The 27,975-nt window shown below is 38.3% G+C and overlaps 1 protein-coding gene across 1 annotated transcript in view; it reads right to left on the reverse strand.

Moving 5' to 3' along the window:
- The window catches only part of CD82 (CD82 molecule), an 82,396-nt gene that overhangs the window by 18,404 nt on the left and 36,017 nt on the right, over positions 1–27,975 (reverse strand). The window contains exons 2-5 of the mRNA XM_081939821.1: positions 24,018–24,107; positions 5,881–5,953; positions 2,145–2,269; positions 321–395 (exon numbers count right to left, since the gene is read on the reverse strand). Of these exons, the coding sequence (XP_081795947.1) occupies positions 321–395; positions 2,145–2,269; positions 5,881–5,953; positions 24,018–24,080 (336 nt within the window). The 5' untranslated portion in view covers positions 24,081–24,107. The remainder of the gene's footprint in view (positions 1–320; positions 396–2,144; positions 2,270–5,880; positions 5,954–24,017; positions 24,108–27,975) is intronic.

The raw sequence follows: 27,975 nt of genomic DNA on the forward strand, positions 1-27,975 counted from the left end.
CTCACACACACAGATAGATATCCATCTAATCAGGAACAAATCAGATACTAACATTAAAACACCAAATTTATTTTTTATTACTTCATGCAAATTACAAAGAATGGCAGCAATCCCAACCTCAATGAAGAATGTCAGATTGGAAGAGTTAGAGTATTTTTTTAAAAAAACCAATGACTTCATAGTGATACTTGCTGAAAAGCTGCATGTCTAAATCTTGTTTTTAAGACATTACTTGGAAATGCATAAGAATCAGAACAACAAAAACTCAACCTCAGCAAGGAAACAGGGAGATGAAATTGGGAAAGAAAAGGGTCACTTACTGCATTCCTCTGGAAATAGATCAGAAGGCCGGCAGCTATTTGGGCTATGAGGATCAGCAACAGGCAGGTAAAATACTGCAAAATAAATCAAGAGTGTTTCTCACATTTGTGACACAAGTACTTGGTATAAAGATAGTCCTGAACTTACAACAGTTACCATTCAAAGTTACACCACCACTGAAAAAAGGGACTTGTGACCATTTTCCATACTTACAACCATTGTAGCATCCCAACAGTTACATGAATAAAATTCAGATGCTTGGCAACCAACTCATACTTATGACACCTGCAGTGTCCTGGGCAGTGATTGGATTATAAAAAATTACTACCGGTTCTGTGGATGTGGCTGGGTGGGCAGGGCAGGGAAAGGATACTGCATAATCCCCATTTCCTCCCGATCAGCTGGGACTTGGGAGGCAGAGAATAGATGGGGGCGGGGCCAGTCAGAGGTGGTATTTACTGGTTCTACGAACTACTCAAAATTTCCTCTACTGGTTCTCCAGAAGTGGTCAGAATCTGCTGAATACCACTTCTGGTCCTGGGATCATAGGATCACCCTTTGTGACCAAGCAAAGTCAACACAGAAGCCAGGTTCATTTATCAATTGTGTTACTAACATAACAACTGCAGTGATTCACCAAACAACTGTGACAAGAAAGGTCATAAAATGGGGCAAAACTGACTTAAACAACTGTCTCGCTTAGCAACATAAATGTTGGGGTTACTTGTGGTCATAAGTACCACCTCACGGGTGAAGTTCTTCAAGGGAGGGGGGGGGGGTTCCTATGGAAGACAGTACAACCAGATGTAATAGGAAGCTTCAGCTATAAAGCCAGAATGCTTTCTTGCCAGTAGCCTGGTGAGTATCTGCTGATGCATCAGAAGGAGATTTATTTCCATTTTCTGCCTGTCTGAGCACAATAAGCTAACAGAATTTGCTAAGCTTGCTTCCATGAGGTGTTTTAATGGAAACCTGGCACAGGTTTAGACAGGGTAGCTGAACAGGTCTGAAATAGTGCAAGAGTCTCTACTGATCTTTTGCATCCTCCTTGAACATCCCAGACTTTCAGTCTTTCTCTGGAGGAAGAGAAGCTTGCTGGTAGACAGCAAGAGATGGAAGACATTCCGGGGTGAGATTGCAGCCTTCTGCCTCTACTGTAAGATCCGTTCCCACAATTAAAGACAGGACAATTTTGGCAATTGTGGAATGAATATGGGAAACAAACTGTTTTGTCACATTTTAAAAAAATAAAGATGGCAAATACAAATGTGAAAAACCTAACAAGTCAACAAGAATTCATAAACTAACAAAACAGCAACATCAAAATCAGCAAAGAGTTTTCAAGTTGGACCTTTGGGGCTTAGACAACTTAGAACTGTGCCGCCTTCAGTCTGACCTGAGCGTAGTACACAAAATGATATGCTACAATGTGCTACGTGGCAATGACTACTTCAGCATCAACCACATCAATACATGAGCAAAGTCAAGATAAACCGCTCCAAACTTGATTGCAGAAAATACGACTTCAGCAACAGAGTGATAAACACCTGGAATGCTCTACCTGACCCTGTGGTTTCATCCCCCAACCCCCATAACTTTAACCTTAGACTGTCTACTGTTGACCTCACCCCATTCCAAAAAGGTCGGTAAGGGGGCGTGCATAAGCGCACTAACATGCCTATAGTCCCTGTCCTAATGTTTCTTTTTATTCGTATCCATTTCATGTATCCAAAATCATGTTTATACTTATTATCTGTTATATTATACATGCTTGACAAAATACATACATAAATAAATAAAATAAAAATATATGTACTGCTTACCAGTCCCAAGAGGCAGCGAATCTCATTGACCGCTCCAACACAGCCCAGGAACCCCATTAACATGGTGAGAGCTCCTACTCCAGTAAGAATGTATGCTCCAACTTTTGAAGTTGATGATGATGTCTCTGTGGAAACCCAAGGAGGAGGGGGGGGTTGAAACTACATATAACAGATGCACGTTTATTGTGTTCCAGCAACGCAAGATTATTGTTCAAGAGAGATAAAGCACTCTGCTTTAAGTTCCGTAGCCAAGAAATCAAAGCACTGGACAACAAACAGATAAATCCTGTTACATTGCGCTGGGAACTGAGCACCCATTTATTGATCATGTGATAGTGAGGAGAAAATACACAAAGCTTTATTTTAAAAGAATGGGAGAGAGAGAGAGAGAGAGACAGAGAGAGAGAGAGAGAGAGAGAGAGAGAGAGAGAGAGGAATTGACCCAGAAAGATGGGGAGAGGATGAAAAGGCATTATAGTGTTCGGGGAAGTGAAAATGTCAGTCCCAATTGGTAGGTTTGCTTGTGGGAAAAACAAGATTAGCTAATTTAAGAATACTGGCTAGTGCTTCTTACACTTTAATAAAACAAGAAAAGATTACTAGCCATGGTTAGAAGTTGGCATGTCTTTTCCAGATTTTACATGGTGATACAATACAATACAATAGTAGAGTTGGAAGGGACCTTGGAGGCCTTCTAGTCCAATCCACTGCCTAGGCATGAAACCCTATACCGTTTCAGACAAATAGCTATCCAACATCTTCTTAAAGACTTCCAGTGTTGGGGCATTCACAACTTCTGGAGGCAAGCTGTTCCACTGATTAATTGTTCTAACTGTCAAGAAATTTCTCCTCAGTTCTAAGTTGCTTCTCTCCTTGATTAGTTTCCACCCATTGCTTCTTGTCCTACCCTCAGGTGCCTTGGAGAATAGTTTGACTCCCTCTTCTTTGTGGCAACTCCTGAGATATTGGAACAATGCTATCATGTCTCCCCTAGTCCTTCTTTCTGTTAAGCTAAACATACCCAGTTCCTGCAACCGTTCTTCATATGTTTTAGTCTCCAGTCCCCTAATCATCTTTGTTGCTCTTCTCTGCATTCTTTCTAGAGTCTCCACATCTTTTTTACATCGTGGCGACCAGAACTGAGTGCAGTATTCCAAGTATGGCCTTACCAAGGCATTATAAAGTGGTATTAACACTTCACGTGATCTTGATTCTATCCCTCTGTTGATGCAGCCTAGAACTGTGTTGGCTTTTTTTGGCAGCTGCTGCACACTGCTGGCTCATATTTAAATTGTTGTCCACTAGGACTCCAAGATCCCTTTCACAGTTACTACTACTGAGCAAGGTATCACCTATACTGTACCTGTGCATTCCATTTTTGTTGCCTAAATGTAGAACCTTACTCTTTTCACCATTGAATTTCATTTTATTAGATAGTGCCCAACGTTCAAGTTTGTCAAGATCCTTCTGTATATTAAGCCTATCTTCAGGAGTGTTGGCTATTCCTGCCAGCTTGGTGTCATCTGCAAATTTGATGAGTTCCCCATTTATTCCCTCATCCAAATCATTGATGAAATTTTGAAGAGTACTGGGCCTAAAACAGAGCCTTGGGGTACTCCACTGCATACTTCCCTCCATGCAGATGCAGTTCCATTCAGAACTACACGTTGAGTGCGGTTGGTCAGCCAGTTACGAATCCATCTGGTGGTGATGCTGTCTAACCCACATTCTTCTACTTTATCAAGTAGTAGGTTATGGTCTACCTTATCAAAAGCCTTACTGAAGTCCAAATAAACTATATCGACAGCATTCCTCTGGTCCACTAATTTTGTCACATTATCAAAGAATGCAATAAGATTAGTCTGGCATGATCTGTTTTTGACAAATCCATGTTGGCTTTTGGCTATTACTTTGTTTGCTTCTAGGGGTTCGCAAATTTGTTGCTTGATTATTTTTTCCAGAATCTTTCCTGGTATTGAGGTCAGGCTAATAGGTCTGTAGTTTCCTGGATCTATTTTTCCCCCTTTTTTGAAGATGGGAACCACATCAGCTCTTTTCCAGTCCTCTGATAAATTCTTATTGACTTATGTTTGGATGATCACTCTTGTATCCCCAAGCCATGCTGGGTGGGGTTGATATAATATCCAGTTCAAAATTTGATGTGAGTACTACCAGTGGTGGGAGTCAAATAATTTAACAACCGATTCTCTACCCTAATGACCAGCTGGGTAGGCGTGGCTCAGTGAGCATGTGACAGGTGGACATGGCCAACTCAATGTCACTCATGTCAATGGGTGCTTCGCCTTAGCTGTTACAATATAATAAGGGTTAACCAGAGAGGCAGTTTCTGTAAGCAGGGCAATAAAGATTAGGCTAGAAACAATACCAGAATGTTTCCTTCTTGCCTTCCTTACAGGATTAGCCCTGTAAAGTGGAAAAAAGCAAAATGATATTTCTTCCAACAACCGGTTCTCTAAACTGCTTAGAAAGTTAACAACTGGTTCTCCCTGAGAGGTGGGAACTGGCTGAATCCCACCACTGAGTACTACATAATCCATTTTGACTTAAAACACACGTGAAATATTCGGTAATGTTCTGTTTTTAAGATGTTCAGCTTTAGAACAGTACCCAGATGGAAATTCTACACATTTCGACAAGTTTGTCCCACCAAATGCTGCTGCCTTTTTAAGAAAGCAGGCTAAGCAGAGTCTTCAAGACCAACTTTGCAGAAAGGCACTGCCTTAACTGGGCTCTTGATCTGTAGCACTTCTTGGTTTGCCGAGAAAAATTTCCCAGACTTTGCTGGCATAAGGCTACTAATTTCTATTCCCTCTTGCACAATTTTTCCTTTACTTTTTTTTCCCTGGGAAATATTCCAGACTAGCACAAGAGGGAGGCCTTTTTGGCAACAGAATGGAATGCCCTGCTGTGTCAAGTTCCTTCACAAACTCTCTGTTAAGGTTACCAGGGAAAAAGGAAGAGGAGGAAACAAGAGAGTTGGGGAAAAAAGAGTCCATCTGGAAATCTCTGGGAAGGAAACAGGAATCTCTGCATGCACAATCTGATTACAAAATAGAAGAAGAAAACTTTTTTTTAAAAAAAGGGTGCTCTCATATTAAAGGCTACAAGAACACAGTAGCAATAACTGCATTTCTTTGATCCACCTAGCCTATAGAATTATAAACATTTGGTTTACAGATCACAAGAGAAAACCAGGTCTAGTTCCAATTCTTTTTTTACTGTTTAAAACTGTAGATGAGTATTAAAGGGAGACAGGAAGGGGGCACAGCTTAATTCAACTTGCCAATTTTGTGTCTGGCTAATTCTTCTTTATACATAACATTGCAGAAGTGATCCAATTAAGAATAGTTAGATATGCAAATATAGAAAGCAGAAATAGCGCAAACTGTTAACAAGAAAAATATCTTCTTTTTAAATCATTATGAAATCTGCTAACGTCTCAAAACTACCCTCACATTTCTGCTAAAAGGGGTGAAAATGATCAGGAAAATAATTTTTCAAGGATAATACCCTTGGTCTGACCTGCTGTAGCCTCACACAAAAAAGCTGCTTAGCTCTAGAAAGCTTTTCTAAATCTAGCAGGAAGCCATCCCTGCTTTGGACTAAGATCTAAAGATGGGCTGCTCTTCAGATGTACAGTGCTTCTTTTTGTAATTTACTTTCAAAGGCAAGAAAACTATACATGAATCAATAGGAAACTTAAAAATTGTCTTACGTAGTACTGAAATGAAGCTTGTTTTGTCCACCAAAATCCATATTCCAAAACCTAGGATGACAGCACCCAGGATCTGGAAAAGAAAATTCAGTTACTTAAAAAGATCATATTAATCTTAAATTTTGTTTTCATGAATTTGTATAATGAGAAGAGTTTCCAAAGCAGCTGACAGAAATAAAACCTAAATTTGAACTATGGGAAAAAATAGAAATAGGTTTACAAACTACAAAAAGTCATAGCTTCTTTTTTTTATTTCATGCCTTTATCAAAATTATTTCTACAAAGGGTCGGGTGAAGCATTTCCAGCAGTAAAAGTCAGATGGTGTCTATTTAAACATGCAGTTCTTTAAGGAGGGGGAAAATCTATTTAGTCTTTCCAATACATGTGACAAATATATTGAACCCAGTCATATCTTGAGTATCAGAGAGGTGACGCACAGACATAACTTGAAATAAGAATCAGCACTGACTTGGCACTTAACCAGACAATCTCTAACTTTGCCAGAATCCTTCCAATTTTCTTACCAGATAAGGCCAAATATTCTCTTTAACATAAAATTAAAAATTGGGGAAAGAAACAATGGCTCCCTGCCATTTTTCTATTTTCATATCACAGTTCTTCTCTCTTCTCACACAGTCACATTTCTTGGCTTCTAGAATCATACAAATGTCTCTGGGCACTCAGGAAAATTCCTATTAATGATGTGCAATTCAACAAAGGTAGAACATTTCTGTGGGTTACACTTCCATTCGGCCTTTATAGCCAGTGAAGTTCCTGTTAAGGAGTGACATAAATGCATAAACAGAAGTATAAACTGAGATCATCATGTTTTTTTTTCAAATGAGGTATTTTTTTAAAAAAAAATCAACGCTTAAGATTTTAAATGAATAGAGAAGTGTGCTTCAGTTTTCTACATGGGTAACCAATCCACCATGCAAGCCTTCGCAAACAGCATAAAATGTAACACAGGTACCAACTTGAATGTTCAGTGAGAACAAGATTCAAGTTTCAAAGAATGCAAATGATCAGCTGTCTGCAAGGAATATAAATCCTTCCATTCCCCACCATTCAATCAGAGCTGAAGAAGCTTCTTGGATGAGAAGCGAAACGTCTTCAAAGAAAAACCAGAAAGTCCAGTTGCCTCTTGAAAAAGCACCTTTGGGACAACCATGACCTGGATGACTGAGAATCTCCATAGACATTCAAGTTTATAATTTGCTGTGCGCCTCTACTTTTAAGGCAGAAGAATTAGAAGACAGCTTTGCGTACAGGCGAAACAACATTCCATAGGTTCTCAAACATCCCTTCTTTCTAGCATGTCATTAAATCTCAGACCAATTACTATGCTTATAATAAAGTACACAATGGAGCTACACCCTTTGTATGAATGATAAGAATACAAGGAAACAGCTAAAGAAGGACTAAACAAGGCCCTCCATGTATAATTGTATAGAAACAGGAAGAGCTCTGCAGTCCCTTACAAAGGATATGTATGCTAAATATTTGCCTACCAACCAAATTCAATGAGGCTACAAATCATACAACAGTCATACCAGCAGTAAATCCGGTGGCACAGTGCCACGTCCTGGCAAGCAGGTTGCAAACACACTGCAGTGCAGCAGTGTGCTGTAAATGGCTGCCAGCTGGCAATCTCCACCCACCATCAGAAGTTGCAATCAGCACCAGTTGAGAACAGGGCAGCAATTATTATGCTGCTATAATCCATTTTTGCTCAGCTAACCACAAAACGTTCCAGGAGATGGATAAATAAATCTGGACAATTCTGTAGACTTCCATCAAAACAGAATTCAGCTGCAAGACAAAAAAAGACCTTAACAATGGAGGAGTCCAAATTCCTTCACTAGAAGATAAAACTCAGGATTTCTTTGTATTACAACTCCTCTGTATAGGGGATGAATAATATCAAAACTGACAACTGCTAAGTTACATCCCAGGGTTTATTTTATGATTAAATAGAAGCATCCACATTTTGCAAATTGTTTCCTAGAAGGAACAGTAAAGGGGGAAAAAAGCAATCTTGTCTTTAATAGAATAGCACAAGAGTGTTGTTGCATTCCATGAGATATCAGAAAGGATCCATCTCAACAGAAACCAAAAAAAAAGTGGACCCTGATTCTTTTTCCTCCTTCCAACCTGGATTCCCAAATTCTTGTTCTCCTTCCTTATTCCCACGATAAGGAGATTGCCCCACCCCACTGGGAATTGGAAAATTCCAAATGAGGATTTTTTCATGGTTGGAAAATTTGTCCAGAAAACATGGCACTGCAATTATGGTCATTTGAGCTACAACCCTGGAGCAGTAACTAAAATAATTGTTTTGGACACAAGTGAGAACTCTTGCTGTATTACATTCCTAGATGGCTGTTTGTTGCCAAGCAAGAGAAAGAAAGCTAGATGCACAATGTCCTCCTATTGACCCTTATATCTGGCAGTACAGGTGGTCCTTGACTTACAACAATTCATTTAGTGACCATTCGAAGTTACAAAATTGACTTATGACCATTTTTCACACTTATTCCCATTGCAGCATCCCCATGGTCATGTGATTTACAGTTGGATGCTTGACAACTACCATCATATATTTATGGCGGTTGTAGTGTCCCGGGGTCATCTGACCATCTTTTGCGACCTTCTGACAAGCAAAGTCAATGGGGAAACCAGATTCACTTAACAACCATGTTACTAATTTAACAACTGCACTTAACAAATGATTCACTTAACAAACATGGCAAGAAAAAGTTGTAAAATGGAAACAAAACTCACTTTGCAAATTTTTCACTTAACATTATAACTTCTAAGCTCAATTGTGGCCGTACATTGAAGACTACCTGTATAAATTGGACCATCAACACAATTTTGTGCTCTGCAATCTTAAAAGCTACCAGCTTCTCTCTTTTGGCCCATCCATATTTTCTATTTACCTCTCCTAGCCTTCTTACTGTCCACCCACCCCATTTTTCCCCATAAAGAATGTTAATACAAAGTTTGAGGTACCTCTAACCACGTCGTGTCTTGTGCCTTCATCATACATAGTGGCAATTATTCAGGATTTGAGAAAAATACATGCTAATGTATTTTACAAAAGGAAAATAGGTGACTAGTTAAATTATAGCAGATGATTATTTTTTTAACAGATGGGTGGGAATGTTTCCTCTCTGGAAAGAACAACGAATTTCTGAGCAAAAAAAAATGTAGCATAAAAAAAAAAGCTGTACCAGCATTTAAATATGTAAACATGCTTGCAATGACATATGTAGTAGGACAAATTCATGACATAAAAAAACCTTTAAAAAAACCCTCTCACAGCTACTCATAATGAATTTAGAGAAATTGAACAGCTTTAATTTTGCAATGGGCAGAACAATTATGAGAAGTATTGTTCCTTTAATGAAACACAGTATCATGTTCAGGAAAAGCTTATGAACTAAAACACTAACAGCAACAGCGAAAAAAAGGAGGAACGAGTGCAGAGCTGAATACACTGATTCACTGCGTGGCGAAGTAGAGCTATTATATGTGGATTGCAAAAATCTGGATGACTATTACATGACAGCAAAGAGAGTTTTCTTTATCTTGTTTGTCGGATCAACTGACCGTAAGAAGCATTTTTGCAGCCCAGATATAGTTATCCCAGAAACACTACATGAAATATGAACAGCAACCATCTTTTAATATTGCAGTGTGCCAACAGCACTTTAAAATGCAGAGACTGGGATCTTTCCAGCTGTGGTTCTGAAATGACTTGGATGCTGTTATTGCTCTGGTTGCCAAGGTTGTGTTTGAACACCACTTGCAGTACTGTTAAGTGAAATGAGTTACACATTCATAAATAACGTTCTGGCAAGTCCTCCAGAGTCTGTTCCCACTGCCCATATGCTATTCCAGATAATATAAACTGTACTTTGGGACATGTGCAGAATGCTTCGTGTGTGTGTACAACTGAGACTGCTAGTCAGTCCTGCAGCCTTCATTTTAGAAGCTAAATGGTCAAGAGGCTTTTTATAAATGTAATTGCCCATGACTCATATCTCCAGAACTATGGATAGATAATATTCATTATACCAGATTATGTGAAACAAGTTTTTTTTATTATAACTATGTCTAGGGTAGCCTTGAGGACATACTAACTCAAAAAGCAATGGGCTGAGTAAATGCTCATAGCTTAGCTGCATCACAATGACCAGTAGACAAGGTGTGGTTTCCAGAAACTCAACACTGAAGCTCACTAGGGATGGATCCATCTGATCTAGTAGATTTCCTGTTAGACCTTCCGCAATGGGCAGCAGTTATATGTATAGTTTATTAGGAGGTGCTTCTTAGACCACAAGCATTACAAATTCCAAGACAGGGCTATCATCCCAAGTGGTTTGTACCAGCAGTGATAAAGAGTAGTTCACATAGATACCTCCTTGAACATCATAGGATGGGAAAATAAATCCTACGCACACTTTGCCTGTGAACTCAATAAAATGTCATCCCTGAGAAAATGAGACATTGTCCTATGAAGGCAGGGGTGTCAAACTCATGACATCATCACATGATGTATCGGGACTTTTCCCCTTTTTTCCACAAAACTGGGCCTGGGTGTGGCCAGTGCATGATGCATCCGGACCACGGGCCAGGAGTTTGACAGCCCCGCATTAAGGTGTCACACAAATAAAAGTCTAGCTTTATTTCATCATTAATTACCCACAAGATTCTGGTTCAGATTCCCATAGGCTGTCATGCCTTAAAATGGGATGAAAGATCAGATTTCCAAATCTTGAGGCAAATTGTAGAGCCATGATAGGAACCAAAGAGAAGAACTCGAGAAACCAGCTTCTTCCTATAGTCTAACCAGGGGGAAAGTCTTGATGGAAAGAATTCCAGTCATTTATTCTCCTTCAGCTTCTTCCTCCCTACTACTTGTTTCCCTCTTCTGCCAGTCCCCAAGAGACTTCCCGCTTCTTTCTGTGTGTGCTGTGGGAAAATACTTTGCTGCTCAGCTCTGGAGTTATTCAACCACACAGCTTTGATCCACCTCCTGTCAGCTCAGAGCCATCTCAATAGAGCTCCGAGAACTTACTTGGCTTCACTAGCACAAGTCAAAGAGAAGGGAAAGCTGGGAGGGGAAGACTGAACATATATATTTCGCTGAAGTGCTATGGCAACCCAACCACACAAGCAGGGATTATCAGAAGACAATGCTCTTCTGTAGACCATTGTGGATTGACGGCTTCTTCTCCTCGATCATTCAGTTTAAGTTCCTTGAAATCCCTTGTTGTTTGCCGTGAAAATGTTGCCACAGAGACGTATCATGTGCCACCTGAAGCTTCAAAATTCAAAACATCAAATAAACCTGAATTACCTGTCCTGCTGGTTCTCAAAATAGGATGCTGAAAATAACTTGCTGGTTTTGTCCCTCACACCCTACAAGGGAATGTATGGATTGTCCCAAACTCCATGTCCTATTTTCTACAGTAACATTTAATTTAAACACAGTATATGTCATTTTCCTGCCATTTTCCTATGGATAATGATGAATTAGGGAGAAATAAGTATGTTTTCTGTGACAAAGATGACCTAACTAAACATTATTTTACTTATTTCCTTTTGCATCACATTTTTTTTATCCCCAGGTTATTCAAGGAGACTACTCCTTGACCTAATATCACCCAGCTAGTCCCTGACCTAATATCCATAATATCTAGAAATCATAAAATTTTTGGCTGCAGATTTGCTTTAATTCCGATATCTTCCATTGCCAGAGTTTATTAGCATAGCATTACAGATTTCAACAATACTAGAAGACATTTAAGATATACAGTGACGTGCGGTGAGGTTTACAGCTGGTGAGGCAGCAATTTTTTTAGACTTGTGGACTTCAACTCCCAGAATTCCACAGTCAGGCATGCTCAGTTGTGACCTGCCACCCTCCGCCCTGGGATTCGGCCACGGCACCGCCTGACAGAGCTACGCGGAATCCGGCGCACTTGTCGGGCGAGGGCAGCGCAGATGGGGAGTGGACAGAGCGGAAGAAGCCTCTCCCCCCCGCTTCCCGCACCCGAAAGAACAAAGGGAACCTCTGTCGCCGCCTGGGCAACCTGGCCCCCGCTTCCCGCACCCGAAAGAACAAAGGGAACCTCTGTCGCCACCCGGGCAACCTGGCCGGCCTCTCTCGCGGCGGCTCTCTGGTGCTGAGCTTGGGAGTCCCTGGAGGAGCTGGCGGGGGCTGCAAGCACCGCAGGCTAGACTGGAGCCTTGAGTCTAGGGCAGCGAGTCATTCGATAGGAAACTTGCCTCTTGGAAGGAATGACTCGGCTTGGCTCCTGCTTTGTCTCTCCTGCCTCTTCACTTCTCCGTTCGGTCATTGGGCGGCAGATTGAAAGCGGGAGCCAAGCTGGGTCATTCCTCCCAAAAGGCAAGTTTCTCATCGAATGACTTGCTGCCCTGATGATGAGAGGTTAGGCTGTGCCTCAGTTGCCTCACCTGACTGCATGTCACTGAAAAGTGTTCGTATCCTGAGAAACTCAGATTAGAGCAACAACAAAAAAGATTCAGTAATTACACACACTCTCCAAACGAAGCATTATGATCCTTTGAAAGCAAACATGAATACAATGGACACTCTGTTCAAGAACTTTCTGAACACAGGATTGCTATATACAGGAATTAGCTGTGTCGTCCATTAGCCTGAGGACAAGTTCAAATGGGTATCCAATGAATTTTACATCGTCTACTGACACAAATTCAGTCCTATCCTCTTGTAACAATTTCTCTTTAAAGAGTGTCTTCCTTTGTATGCTAAAACCATGTATAAATGACCTTTGGTCCTTGGCAGCCTTAAATGGAATGCTGATTGCTCAGAAGTTAAAAACAACAAAGCATACAGCAAAAGGAGGGGAGCAGGGAAATAGTGCAGAAAGCAAATTGAAAAGCCGTTCCAGATGTGTGCCAGATGCACTATCTGGGCACGTTTTATTTTACACAAGCTCTGCACAGTCCAGAGTTAGAAAGTGGCAAAGGGAGAGGTTATCCACAACTTGAGAAAGCAAACCTCTCATTTTACCTAGTGATTTAGTAGAGTTGTGGGGCAGCACTAAGCCTATAAAAGGGATGTACAATTACATGGATGAAAAGACTCAAAACTCAAAGCAATACTGCAAGTGAAATCTCAATACCACAAACATCTCTTGCAACGAAGTTGCCCCAGCTCAAAATGGTTATTTGAATCTCACTTTATTTTTCATTTTGCTATGTCCCTCTATTCATCACTGGGAATTGGGCAGTCATATAATTTTTTTTAATGTTATAATTTCTACCATTTTACTATATTTTTTAAGCAGTTTCTTGTAATAAGTTAGCCCACCATTAAGATCCATTTTAAGTAATAATCCTTCTTTGAAGCTTTCCTTTTTGGATTGTATTTTTATTAAAAGCTTTTTCTCTTAATATAAAATTCAAATAGAAATAAAACAATGGAAAGGGGGGGAGGGAAGAGGATAGAGAACACAGAGTGAGAAAAGAAATAAATAAAAAAAAACCCAATAACTTCCCACTTTTTCTGATGCAGTAAGATGCATAATAAAGTAGCAAGTTTTTAGTTATACCAAATAAGAACAAGCCATTTCTATAGTGGTAACACACTTAATTGTCAAAACCCAAAGTTAAAATTTCATTTTTTTCCCTCTTTCATGCAGAAAGCCGAGAAGTGGTTCCAAGTAACCACAAAATTATTTACATTTTGTCCGTAATTAGTACAGTCAAATTTGCCATCCCCACCAGTTCCATTATCTTTTCAATCCATTCTTCTATTTTAGTAGTTAAGGCTTCTTTCCATTTCTGGGCATATAGAATTCTACAGCCCTTTCAGGCTTTTCAAGTATCTGAAACTACATTGATTGAGACTAATATTTCCCAAGCTTGGCAATTTCCAGGCACCTGGATTTCAACTTCTAGAATTCCCCAGTTAGCATCACAATTGTTTAGAACTCTGGGAGTTAAAATCAAAACATCTAGATGTTGCCAAACTTGAGAAATCTTTACCTAGAAGAATGGACAGACACTGCAAGAGGAAGATGAATCAGAATGTCCATAAAAGGCAACTGAAATTTTATTTACTGAGAAATAGATGTTGAAAAATAGGTCATACTGCCTAGAGTTTTGATCCTACTATCAAACATTTCATCATGTATTATTTTGAAATGCAACATATGGCTCACTAGTCATTATAAATACAATTAACTCACAAACATAGCGCTTCAAAATCATGTCTTAAAGGCAACTTATGACAATTATACTGCCATTCTCGACTTCCCAGAAACAGATTAACATTTGAATATATTGGCCAACATTGAATGATCCTATTGAAATACCTAATTTTTAGGGACCTTTGAATATGATGTTCATAAAACCTTGTTAGACATATGCATTTTTTATAAATGAGTTTATTTGCTTGAATTTTGTGATGTATGAAATTAAAAAGATACTAGACTGCATTCAACAATATTTAAGGAAAAGCAAGAACCAAACTTTTGCTTAGCAAGTTATGCTGCAGCAATGAGATCAAAAGTTGTTTAGTAACCTAAACACAACACTTGTGATGCTGTTGTGCTGACATTTATGCTACTGGTGGGAAAACAGATAATCAGGGTAGATGAGAGGTACAATCAAACAATTAGACCCCCTCAAATAATGACTGTCACAGGGAAAAAAAGATGATGGGACATCCATACATTTGAAAAAAAGAGGTTATGATCAGGTACTCCTTAAAGTGTGGGGAAAATCCAAGAGACTGTTAAACTGTGGGGTACCTCTTATTTCCCCTGGGATTATATGGAGAAAAGATTTTATACTGCCTAGAAATGTTAGCACATTTTCTGGCTGAATTTCAATAATGACTAGGCCTTTGAATAGATCAGTGGAGATTTATGGTATAAGGACACTTACTTCCATCCCCCATTAATCTACAAAATCAATAATAAGGTTTATAGAGCAGCACAGAGTAAGCATGTACAAGTAAGTAATAACTAAAGAATAATAATACAGAAAAGGTACCTCTGCTGAAGTGTCACAGCAGATGAAACCTATGGCAAAAGAAATCATGCTGGGGAAAAAGCAAACAGGGCTAGAACATGGAATGAAGTATGAAGCGTGGGAACTGGGATATCAGCAAGCAAGCAAGAAATGACATGGGGCAAACATATGCATTTTGCTATTAATAACATCAGTGTTTGAAATATCTATCTTCAGTTAGATAAGTTTACAATATGCTATTCTGGAAATGATAACATCAGAATGAATGGAATGGAATTGGCAGACAAGAAGAAAACTGTCAAATGAATTGAACGATTCTGAGCAGCAAAAGGTAGAACAATGACTCATGTAGATTCAAAGATATATAATCACTAAAGCTCTCATTAGCACCTTTACCTGGACAAACAATGCAAAACAGGGCAACAAGTTTTGAACCAAGGTACTTCAAATGGGCTAAATTACAGCATGCGTTCAAAATCTAGAATCCATGACTATGGATTCATGAGTAAATGAAATTTGGGAAAGTTGTGGTGGCTTCAGTGCCGCTGGCTGCTGTTGCAAAAGTCACATGATATCCCTTTTTGACAGTTTCCCAAGAAGTCTTGCAATCCCCCCTCCCTCCCTCACCCAGTAGTGGAGAATTGACTCATCACATATATCAGACTAAGCCCAAGAATGATGTTGAACAGCAGTCCCCAACCTTTATTGCTTGGCAGCCGGATTAGGGGGAAGATTGGGTTGCACAAGTGATGAGCTGGCACACACACGTGCATGCATACTGGCCAGCCACTCATGCAGCCCAGTTCCAAACAGGTCACAGCCTGATAGTGGGCCACAGCCTGGGGGTTGGGACCCCCTGACATAGAACAATTCAGCCAGAGTTCAGTTCTTTTTTTGCTTATACAATATATAGAATCTTGTCAGGCTAAACCTATTCTCACTCTAACAAATATATTGGGAAATTCTAGCAAATGTTTATCCTTCCTCTCTTTTTTTCTATCCAGCGTTATGATCAATAGTCCACTTTGCAGCAGAAACTCAGCATGTTGAAAACATAGTATGTGCAGGTACCCCAAAGCGTTCAATGAGCATATAAGGTGTGGTGGTGATTCATATCCTGTCTTCAGCAGACACTCTTCAGAAATGGGAGGATTTGAAGGACATCAAGCAGGATGACAGGGTTGAACTACCCTTCTCAATGGGTGGTACCTTATAATGTACAACTATTGAAGATGTCCCTTTTCATCTCAATGTAGATATATGCTCATCAGTCAAATCCATCAAATATGTCATCAAGTATACCACACAGGGAGTGATCAGGCAATGTTTGCACTGAGCAGAGAAAACGAAATCACACAGTACTCGATAGGCAGATTTAGTGGATCCTCTGAAGCTGTTGCATCAATATTTGGATTTTAAATTTACAAGGGAGAACCAGCCATTGTTCATCTTTAAGCACACCTTCTAAAACAGAATCAATATTCTTTCAAGATAATGCTGGTGTGCAACAAAATGATGATACTGGTGAAGGACCACACTTTTACAAAAACACTGTATTGTGTGGATATTCCAAGATTCTACACTTGGACTAATAGGAGATGGGAATGAAGGTGGATTGGAGAAGAAAACTCCAATACTGCAAATTTTCTTCGACATGTGAGACTTCTTCTTTGGGATGAAAGCTCCATGGTTAAGAGGGAGAGCTTTGAAGCCATACCAGAGTCTTCACGGTAAATGTGGCAAGAAAAAGGACTTTGGGAGAATGTTAACCATTTGCTGTTGTGATTTTCATCAGCCTTTACCAGTTGTAGAATGAGGAAATGGTGTTGATATAGAGATTTCAGGCATTAGAAAATCATACTTATGGATATGTTTTGCAAAGTTTCAATTGAAAGGAAACATGTGGTAGAATCAGGGAAAAGGAAGATATTCAGATTTCTTACTGGATGTTGGAAAAGACAAAATTCAGAAAAATCAAAATGATTAAATAGATATGGTTCTGTCAACAAAAAGAATGGAAGAATGTGTGAATTTCACCTACCACATTTGACAATCCTGTAGAACTGTTTTCAGAGAACTCTATCATAGTTCTGATCAATGAAATGAGGATAAAAATCATCCACATGCATTAGCTCAGGGCTATCAAACTCTTGGCCCACGGGCCGAATGCGTCACAGACTGGCCACACCCAAGCCCAGTTTAGCAAAAGGGAAAAAGTCCCACTAAGTCACATGACGCCATTGTGATGATACAAGTTTGACACCCGTGCATTAGCTGCTTCCCTGGAATGATGAAATAATATTGTTCCTTTAATGCTTTCAGTGAATGAGCTAACACTACTCATTTTCCACAGCATGGAAGATAGAATCTATTGTCATTTTAATAAGGAATCTTCCAAGTTTGAAATGGGATGATTGTGGAAGAACTCCACGGCAATGTCATTGTAGCAAAGATAAACCCTGATGCATGCAAAAAATGACATTGTCATGATTCCAACAATTACATTCAATTCATCAGAAGGTGAAGATGTTCCTCTTCAGTGGACACAGTTCTGAACACAATCATGCTTTGCTGTCACTATATATAAAGTGAGGGAACAAACCATGGAGAATGATTTATCTGGAGAAACCATTATTCTGACATAGTCAGCTGAATGTGACAGCTTAATCACAATTGTTGTCATCAAAAGCATGCTTTGTTAAACAAGAAGCGTCTATATTTGTCTTGCTACAGATCTTTCTTCCTTAATAAAATGATGGGTTTCATTTTCTTTGATTTTAAAACCAAACCAGCAGCAATCACTCTGTTTGTCTGTTTAAGTAAGGAAATATCTCTAAGACGGTGACCCAATTGGTCACAGGTTGTTTTGTCTGAGATTTACAACCAAATGTCACAATTTCCAACATTTATGCAGGAACAAGAGATATATTTGAAGAACAAATAAAATAGTTCTGTGCCGACATTCATGAAATGCTACATCAAGTGCCAAAACATATATATATATATATAGTATTCATTGTAGAACAGCAAAATTGATGAATGTCACTTGAATATATGACATCTCAAAATGGACTGTACTACAACCAAACCAATTCAACCAAACCAGATGGATTTGTAACTGGCTGATCAACCTCACTCAACGTGTAGTCCTCCAATGGAACTACATCTTCATGGAGGGAGGTATGCAGTGCGGTACCCCAAGGCTCTGTTTTAGGCCCAGCATTCTTCAATATATTCATCAATGATTTGGATGAGGGGATAGATGGGGAATGCATCAAATTTGCAGACAAAACCAAGCTGGCAGGAGTAGCCAATTCCAGAAGATAGGCTTAAGATACAGAAGGATCTTGACAGACTTGAACATTGGGCGCTATCCAACAAAATGAAATTCAATGATAAAAAAAGTAAGGTTCTACATTTCGGCAAGAAAAACAAAATGCACAGGTACAGTGCATGTGGTACCTTGCTCAATAGTGATGACTGTTGAGGGATCTTGGAGTCCTAGTGGACAATCCTTAAATATGAGCCAGCAGTGTGCTGCAGCTGCCAAAAAAGCCAAGACAGTTCTAGGCTGTATAAACAGAGGGATAGACTCAAGATTACATGGAGTGTTAATACCACTTTATAATGCCTTGGTAAGGCCACACTTGGAATACTGCATCCAATTTTGGTCGCCACAATGTAAAAAAGATGTTGAGACTCTAGAAAGAGTGCAGAGAACAGCAACAAACATTATTAGGGGACTCGGGGATAAAACATATAAAGAACGGTTGCTGGAACTGGATATGTCTAATCTTATGAAAAGAAGGACTGGAGTGACATCATAGCAGTGCCACAAAGAAGGACTGGAGTGACATCATAGCAGTGCCACAAAGAAGAGGGAGTCAAGCTATTCTCCAAAGCACCTAAGGGTAGAACAAGAAGCAATGGGTGGAAACTAATCAAGGAGAGAAGCAATTTAGTACTAAGGAAAAATTTCCTGACGGTTAGAACAATTAATCAGTGGAACAACTTGCCTCCAGAAGTTGTAAATGCTCCAACACTGGAAGTTTTTCAGAAGTGATTAAATAACCATTTGTCTGAAGTGGTGTAGGGTTTAATTCCTAAACAGGGGATTGGACTAGAAGACCTCTAAGGTCCCTTCCAACTCTGTTCTGTTCTATTCTAATTACATCTTAAACAGCCAACAATGAGGAAAAACATATTTCTTTACTTTTGCTGCAGACTGTGGTTTGGACCACAACTATTTGTAGCCAAAGTCTGTTTCAGATTCAAATTTGAACATGCAGAAAATATGATATAAAAAAAATTATGTTCAGCTGAAATTAAGGAACAATATCAATTTGCTTAATTCCATGGAAGAACAACTAGATAGGAGAAAGGAAGAAATGTAAAACATCAATAAACCAGCACAATAAACCAGTTCAGAAGCATGTTGCATATACACATTAAAAAACTGAAAACAAGGAAATAAATCGGGAGCGGAAGAAACTATCCAAATCGCTGAACCAGAAAGAAAGGTAAAATTATGGGCAACAGAGATGAAGCAAAAGAGCTAAATGCAGAAGTTTAACATAAAACTAGAAAAATAATAAAATTAGATTTCACAAAACATGCATGTAAATTTCAAAATTACATATATTTATCCTTCATCAACTACAGTAAAACTGTTCATTGCACTGAATATGAAAAATTATGGAAATACCTAAAAGAAAGGGGCATTCCAAAACACTTGATTCACTTGTACTATTCTATCAGTTTTTCTGTTAAATTTATATACTGAGGCAGTTTTGAGGAACCTTAATTTAGATGAATTGAAAATTGAAATAAAAGCATCTAAGATATCTACTGTATAAGACGCACCGGAGTATAAGACGCACCAAGGTTTTGAAGAGGCAAATTTTTTAAAAAGTAGGTAGATAGATAGAGGGATAGAGAGGGAGATAAAGAAAGAGAGAGAAATACAGTATTTATCCAGGTGATGGAGAAGGAAATCGCTGACAATCTGCAGCACCTTAAGACTTTGTTTCTGCTGGCACAGCAATTGATCAATGTAATTCTCATCTATCAGTTAAAGAGCTTTCTGAAAGGAAAAAAAAAGTTTTTGCACTCTGCAAACCTCCCAAAAACGGCCTGGTTTTTTGCGAAAATGGGCCTGTGTTTTTTTTAAAAGCATGAATAGCCTTGGGGGGGCTTGCAGAGTGCTCCTGGGAGGTTACAGGGGGCAAAAATGAGCAAAAAATGGCCCGTTTTTTATGAAAACGTGCCCACTTTTTGTCAAAAAAAATTGCATGTATAGCTTTATGGAGGCTTATAGAGTGCTGCTGGGGGGCACAAAACGGCTGTTTTTCACTCATTTCTGCCCTCCCCAGTCCCCAGGAGCCCTCTGAAAGCATCCATAAGACTATGCACGGCCATTTTGGTGAACGGGCGGGGTTTCAGGAGGCAAAAAATGCTGTATTCAGTGTATAAGACCCAGATTTTCAGCCTCTTTTTTGAGGAAAAAAGGTGTGTCTTATACTCCGAAAAATACGGTACATGACATTGCTATACTGTAAAACGGAATAGGAAATAAAAGTGAAAGCAGAAATTTAAAAGACAAGATTGCTTCTGAACACCAAAAATAATATATGGTAGTTGTATGATAACTGTAAGATCAAAATCAGTAAGGAAATTAATCATTCCAGACTTTATTTTTCTCAGGTCCAAAACTTAATAAACAAAGACCTCAAAGTTAAACAATGGGAGCACTGCAATAACTATCATGGAAATGATTTCAAAAAGCAATGTTTTGATACCAAATGCAGAATAATGAACATGATCATTTTTCCTATAACTACCTACAGTTGCAAAACACAGTTTGAATAATAAGAAAAGTAGATTTTAAAAACTAGACTCCCTCAAATTATGGGTTTGGAGATTATTACCTACATCCCTTGGACAGCAAAAATAAGGAACAAGAAGACCAAATTGAAACAGAAATACCACTGGAAGCTAAGATTACCAAGCAGGCTGACTAATTTTGATCTTGTCACATATTTGAATTCCTTGGAAAAGTCAATTATACTAGGAACAGTTGATGAAACTACAAAACAAGACCAGCAAGTAACATCCTTGAGAGGTTCCATCAAGCAAAATACTGCTTTAAACCTAGAAATATTAAATAAAGATGTAAAATATTGGAAAGAAATTAGAATAATCCATAAAGTCTCTGAAAGTTGGATGTGACTGAACAGATGAAAAGAAACAAGCAGAGGAACCGGTTCAATATGATGGTGCTTTCTGAAATATGAGACATTTCATCTCAATAAAAATATTTTGATGTTGGTATTTTCTAATATGGTGTACAATGTTTTAAAAAATGAAAATATCTTACTACTCTTAACAACTAGCAGAATAGTTATAGGTCTCAATCCAGCTATCATGCAAAACTGCCAACAAGTCAGAAATGATATACATTTCCAATCTCATTTTTATTTCCAGTTTGTGATTCACCATATTTTACCATTAGACAAATGCAAAAATGTAATCTAGATAAAATTACTCGCCTGAGTCTTGTTGAAATAAATAAAAATAAAAAGTAAAGCTAGAAATAAAACATACAAGTAAAATAGCTTCCTCTAATAGTCTTTCCTGTACTTGGCAGTTCCAAATAAGGTTGCCAAAATCTTCATTTCTTTATTATCTTTATCCTTTATTAATATTTAAAAGATAATTTAACCCATTTTCTTCTTATAAACAGCCAGGAGAGAAAGCATGGGTTATAAAATCTTCTTTAGAATATACTCAACTTTTAATTAGCTAAAATATTGTAAAAATAATGTTAGAAATGCACCATGTGGGTAGTATTTGCCTGGTAGTCTTCTGCAAAGGAATATGGTGCTGGTGGTGCTGGTAGTAGTAGTAGTAGTAGTAGTAGTAGTAGTAGTAGTAGTAGTAGTAGTAGTAGTAGTAGTAATAATAATATAATAATAATAATAATAATAATAATAATAATAATAATAATAATAATAATAATAATAATAATAATAATAATATAAATAAATAAATACATAAAATTATTATAAAAACCACATAACGCAGTCACCAAAATGATTCCTGGAACATCCATAAAAATTACCATTCACCAGCAATGAAAAACTGAACACAGAATTGAAAATAGTAAAACAGGGGGTTAAAATATTGTAGGATTTCTGGATACAGACTGATGCTCTTGGTTCATAATGTATCAGATATAACTGTGACTGAAAAAAAGAAATTATGGGTAATTGATGTGGCAATACCAGGAGATAGTATAATAGAAGGCTAAGAATTGGACATGATCACAAGTATTAAGATCTAAAAATTGAAAGATTATGGCATAAATTTGTCACGGTGGTCCCAGTGGTTTTGGCATGTTAGGTGCCATACCAAAAACCCCTGGATGACACTTAGAAAACCTGCGCATTGACAAAATTTGTATCTGTCAATTGCAAACAGCCACTCTGCTTGGACTGCACATATATTATGCTGCTATATTATGACATTCCAGGTTCTCAAGAAGAACTCAATGCTTTTGAAGGTCAACACCAGCTAAAGAAGTGGCAGCTATGAATTCACATTCTTGTGAACAGATAATATATATAACAAGATTCCTCCAAACTTTTCATACCAAGCCCATATTGGTGCTGGCTGCAAAGAACCATAATTTAGGAACTTTTAGAGACACCCAGATTCTGTGCATTTCCTTTGTGGCCCTTTTGTATAAATTTATATCTTCATTTAAAAAAATCAAGATACTAGTACTTTTTTCAAAGGAGCCCATCTAAAAAGGGAGTGAAAGGAGAAATAGTCGATATTTGTGACAACTCACTGCAAGAGCAGGAGAGCTCTATTAGTTAATAGATTATATGGCAACTGAATGGTGACATAGAGAGCTTTGACACAGACATCATTTTTAAGAATAGTTGACCTTTATGTCTAGTCTTTTTTTTCCTGATTTTTGTCCTAGAAATAGATTTACTGCTCATCTTGACCACTGCAATGATGTTGCATAAAACAGAACATCCTTTTAGAATGGGCTTGATTAACATGTGTTGGCTACCAATTTGGCGGTGTGCCAAAGAGAGTGTACAACACACAAAACATTTAAACCAAAACTTTTACAGATAATACACAATCAATACCATGTCTTTAGCCAATGGCTTTGAAAATTATTTTATATGGGGAAAATGTAAGGCATTCATTATTCTGGCTATTAACAAGTTACTGAGTTGTGAAATGAGACCATTAACATAATATTTTGATGATTTCAATAATACCAAAATGCTAAATAAGTCTAAAGTTCTTAATGAAGTTTAATCATCCAGTTTACATTGTTGTTAACCCAATTAAAGATATCTTCACAGAGTTGATTAGCTTAGATTGCATAAAATGTTTCTATTATGTATTATATTATTCATTTGCAATGTGTCCTTTATATGGGTCATCATAAAACAAGGTAAGAAAGTATCCTGACTACAGTTAACAATATCTCTGAATACAGTAGCATTTTAATGCCCTCTTAAATGTTTGAGAGTCCCAGAAGTCATTAACTATTCCTCCCAGTGCTGGGGCCATGGTTACTGAGGCTATTTCCTAAACATTTAGAAACCATCATGTTGGCTAATTCTTCTTTAGAGTAATGTTTTTAAGGGGGAAAAACCCTTAATGTCCAGATTGTTACCCAGCCCTCCATATCTTCAATATTGCTAAATATTCCTCAATTCAACTGAATATAAACATATTTATTTTCCCCTATATGATCATTAAACATCACATTTAGTTTATGCCTTGTGTTGGTGCAATGACTTTGTGATAGCTGAAACCCTTGTTTCTAATAAGTCTTATAATTAACTTGCCTAGCTGTTAGGCTAGGAAAGAGAAGGGAAAACTTATGGCCTACCAAATGGTGCTGAACTACGACTCTCAGAAGGCTCAGTATGTGTCATCCATGGTGAGAAATGACCTAGGAGTAATTCAGCAACATCTGGAGGAACACTGATTCACTTCTCCTGGCATAAATCTTCTCCGTGATAAAATTTAAAAGCAGCATATTCATATTCTCTCTGCAAATACTTACAAAGAAAAGGAGGTTGAAGAGGAAAAGAAAATATTTTGTGACTTTTAGGCAGCCTGATGCCATCTTTCTTCTTCTTCTTTTTCTTCAGACCTAGGAAGTAGAAGGAACTAGATGAGTGGCCATCTTTGATATTATTTTGCTCTTTTCATCCACCCCTATTGCATAGCATACCAGATATGCCAACTAACTCAACATAGTATTCACATTGTCTTTCCTTTTTGGTATTTGTTTTCCAATAGATGGTTTGATCTATTAAAAGGAAATGTTCTTATGTTTCTCCTATTCAAAATTTGAAAGAAAGAAGGAAGGAAGAAAGGAAGGAAGGAAGCCTTCCAACCATACACAAACAGAAATGAAACAGCTGTGCAACATGCTTTAGTTTGTGTTGCTATTTCAAAGTTGGAGACCAATGCTGAATAGAGACAATGTGCATTTGCCTCATCTAGTCAATCATCAGAGAGACTTTCATTTTCTTTCATGACTCACCAAAAACTTACCTTTTCCGTAGCTGTTAAAATAGGAAATCAGCTGGCAATTCTCATGACCCGTATTGAGCAACTAAAATCTGACAACATCCTTAATGACCTTCCACAACAATGCAACAGGAAATAAAACATGACAGTCTTAAGAGCAGCTAGTCCTTCAACCTGCAACAGATCAGCTCAGAGCTTCCTTGTGAGAGATAGCAATTCAGCAAAGGATAGTGGAATAAAGCCAGATATTCTTCCCCAGTCTAAAACCTGCTTCTAATCCTGTTAGGTTATTTAGGTCAATACCAAGATCAGAATGGAATTGGAACATCTTTCTCCCCAGGCATATTGTAGTATCTTACACATTAACTTATATACTACATTACATACTATGTATTATATTCCAAATTAAGGAGGAAAATATTTACACTGGATAAACAAACGGAATCACATTACTGAGAGTAGCTGAGTGAAGCATGAATGCAGATAAGATGCTGTAGGGTATGGTCAGCCTGTTTCTAAAATTGGTATTTTCTATCTTAAGCATTTCAGAAACAGATCTTCTTCTTTCCAAGATAAATAAGGGGAGGGGGAGGAAGGCAACTTAGGAAACATTTTCTTAAATTTAAATTATATACACATTGCAAAAAAAGGTAATTGTTCCATGTATTTTAGTAGTGTAAGTATAACTGCTATTTATACAAGCAGGATTTGGTTGGGAGCTAGGCATCCATTCAAGATACTGCTTGGGCAAAATTCAAGTGAAGTTTGCAAATGCCACATTCAAGAATGATCTTCCAAGCAGACACCCTTCAGCAAAAACCCCAAGCTCCCAGAGTTTTTAACTAGCAGGAACAACAGCTTGGAAATCTGGGAATTGAAGTTCCAACATATCTGGAGGATGCAAGGTTGGGCATCAAAATGGGTTCCCATAGAAGATGGCATAATAGGTTATTTTATTTAGGACAATGCAAAGACAATGCAGGATTTCTAGACCTATTTAACTCAATACTTGGAGTTCACACTATCATGCACATCTTGTTCATTTGGGCTTTTATCAGAAAAGAGATGTTTTAACTGTAGATGCAAATTCACAATCTATTCATTCCGATTTTGTAATATAAAACTCAGTCTTCTTTTTAGAAAAGCATACAGACCAAACACATAGCATGTTTTGCTGCTCCACCTCTTTTTTTCCTCCACTGCCTCAGCTTCCAAATAGCCTACTGAAAGAAGTGTAAAAAGATACTGTGGGAAAGAGAGAGAAGGGTATGAGGAAATTTCCAGGGTTTTTTTTCAATGGGAAAAAAATAAAAGAATTTCAAAAGCCTCTGCTAAATAGCTCCTCACGAACCCCAGGGAAATCCATCAGACAAAGCTACCGCAAACTGAATCAGCATTGCATTATTAGTTCAAATTCCTGTTTCACATATTAATGCCCAGCTATCATGTCCTGCAACATGCACAATATTATAAGTACAAAAAGCCAACTTTGGACTTCATGCACAAAAATTGGTATAAGCATCTGCCCATAGACCAAACTCAACTCAGCTATAATCTGAAACTTTCCTAAACAGAGTTAAATCCTAATGTATCTTTAACAAACCATATTATCTTTAGCCCTTAGTTATTGAAAGAACCATCACAAAGCTGTATCACCTGAATTTCACAGGTTCTTTTAACTATATTCAATTTACTGGGCTCCATACCCCAAAGAGCCAACAACACAGGTGCCTAAATACACACAAGCAAGCATTCACAGCTATATTCACTACTTACCCCTACTCCACTCTTGGCCACTACTACTACTATTCCAACTACTTCTCATGAGTCCTATTATTCCTACTAGAGAAAATTATATCTTATATCTTTCAGGACCTAGGTATCTGCGGGATCACATCCTACCCCATACATCCCTGCGGCCAATTCGCTCTCACAGAGAGGGACTCCTCCGGGTGCCGTCCACTAGGCAGTGCCAGCGGGCGACGCCCAGGAGTAGGGCCTTCTCTGTGATGGGCCCGACCCTCTGGAATGACCTCCCCCCCCCCGACATCAGAATAACCACCGATCTCCGCTCCTTCCGCAAGAAACTTAAGACCCACCTGTTCAACTTAGCTGGCCTGGCCTAACCGTAGTTTTAATCTTTCTAGCCTGTATTTTAAATTTTTAGGGGTAGTCTTTTTAGGTTGCTTTTTTAATTTTTATTACTGTACAGCCTAACATTTAATCTGATTTTAGGGGTATTTAAGATTATTTATTTTGCACATGGTTTTTAGCTTGCTGTCTGTACACCGCCCCGAGTCCCCTCGGGGAGAGGGGGCGGTCTATAAATTCAATAAATTCAATTCAATTCAATTCTAGCTATTTCAGGCTACTTTACTTCCACACACAAACACATCCTTGCCTCTCCTCTCTTTCACATACCACAACACCACAGCCCATTGTCCTGCTAACTGGGGAAAGGCTTAAAGAGACAGGACAACAGCAGCACAGATGCTGGCTATTTTCTGGGTAGCTTGCTCTTTCTCACCCAGAATCAGTGATATTATCAATCCACCAATGGACCATTGTTGATATATATATTACTAGGGTGAAGTCTATAACACAACTACTCTTCTATACACAAACTATTGTTGGCCCTCCCATGTGAGAGGTACAGTATTCTGCAGGAGCCAATCTGGGCTGGCCACCGGGACCAAAGATTTAATCTTCCATGCTTTCAGTCTCATGCTGGAGTTCATCCTCAGACAACTTCTCTCTACCAGAATGTGTTCCACAACATTCCTGCAACATTATCCGGGGATGTATATGTTTGCCTTCATTCAGTATATGCTTACATGCGGAAATAAGACATTCACAAAAGCTATAATTGAAAAAAACTAAACAGAGAAACCACTGCACAAAGGAATTTACCTTTCTCAAAGTAATTATTTTTTATGATGAGAGCCTCACATTTCTTATAATTATATCCTTTACTGTGAAAACTGGATTCCACTCAAGAAGGGAAATACCATCTCTTGCCAACTAATGATTGGAAACCTTTAATTGCTCTTATATGTGTGCACACATAAATACACACATTCGTTTTCCATTCAGAAAGATTGTTCCCTGTGTTAATAAAAACTCATTTTTGTTGTTCTAATTTTCAAGCCCATAAACAGGTTATCTGCTTGTCCCAGTAATCCCTTGGGAATGTTATTCAGCTGGGTCAGTGGGAAAATGAAACAGCTATCTGAAACTCCACAAGTGCACAATGGTTTCTACATTATGTGCATATGTTAGGCACTCCCAAGAAGAAATTACTACATGAAAGGGTCGTCTGAGCTTGTGCTGTACCTATCCATTGTGCTCATGGCATTTCTCTTTTTTTCTGCAATTATATATACAGTAAGACAACCCTCATGGCCTTCTGTAAGAGCCTAAGGACCTGGGTCTGTCGGTTAGCTTGAAGCTCCAAAGACAAGATTTATAAACATAGCTTTAACTCC

This window comes from Natrix helvetica (assembly GCF_964273705.1).
Source record: "Natrix helvetica genome assembly, chromosome: 1".
Lineage (NCBI taxonomy): Eukaryota > Metazoa > Chordata > Lepidosauria > Squamata > Natricidae > Natrix > Natrix helvetica.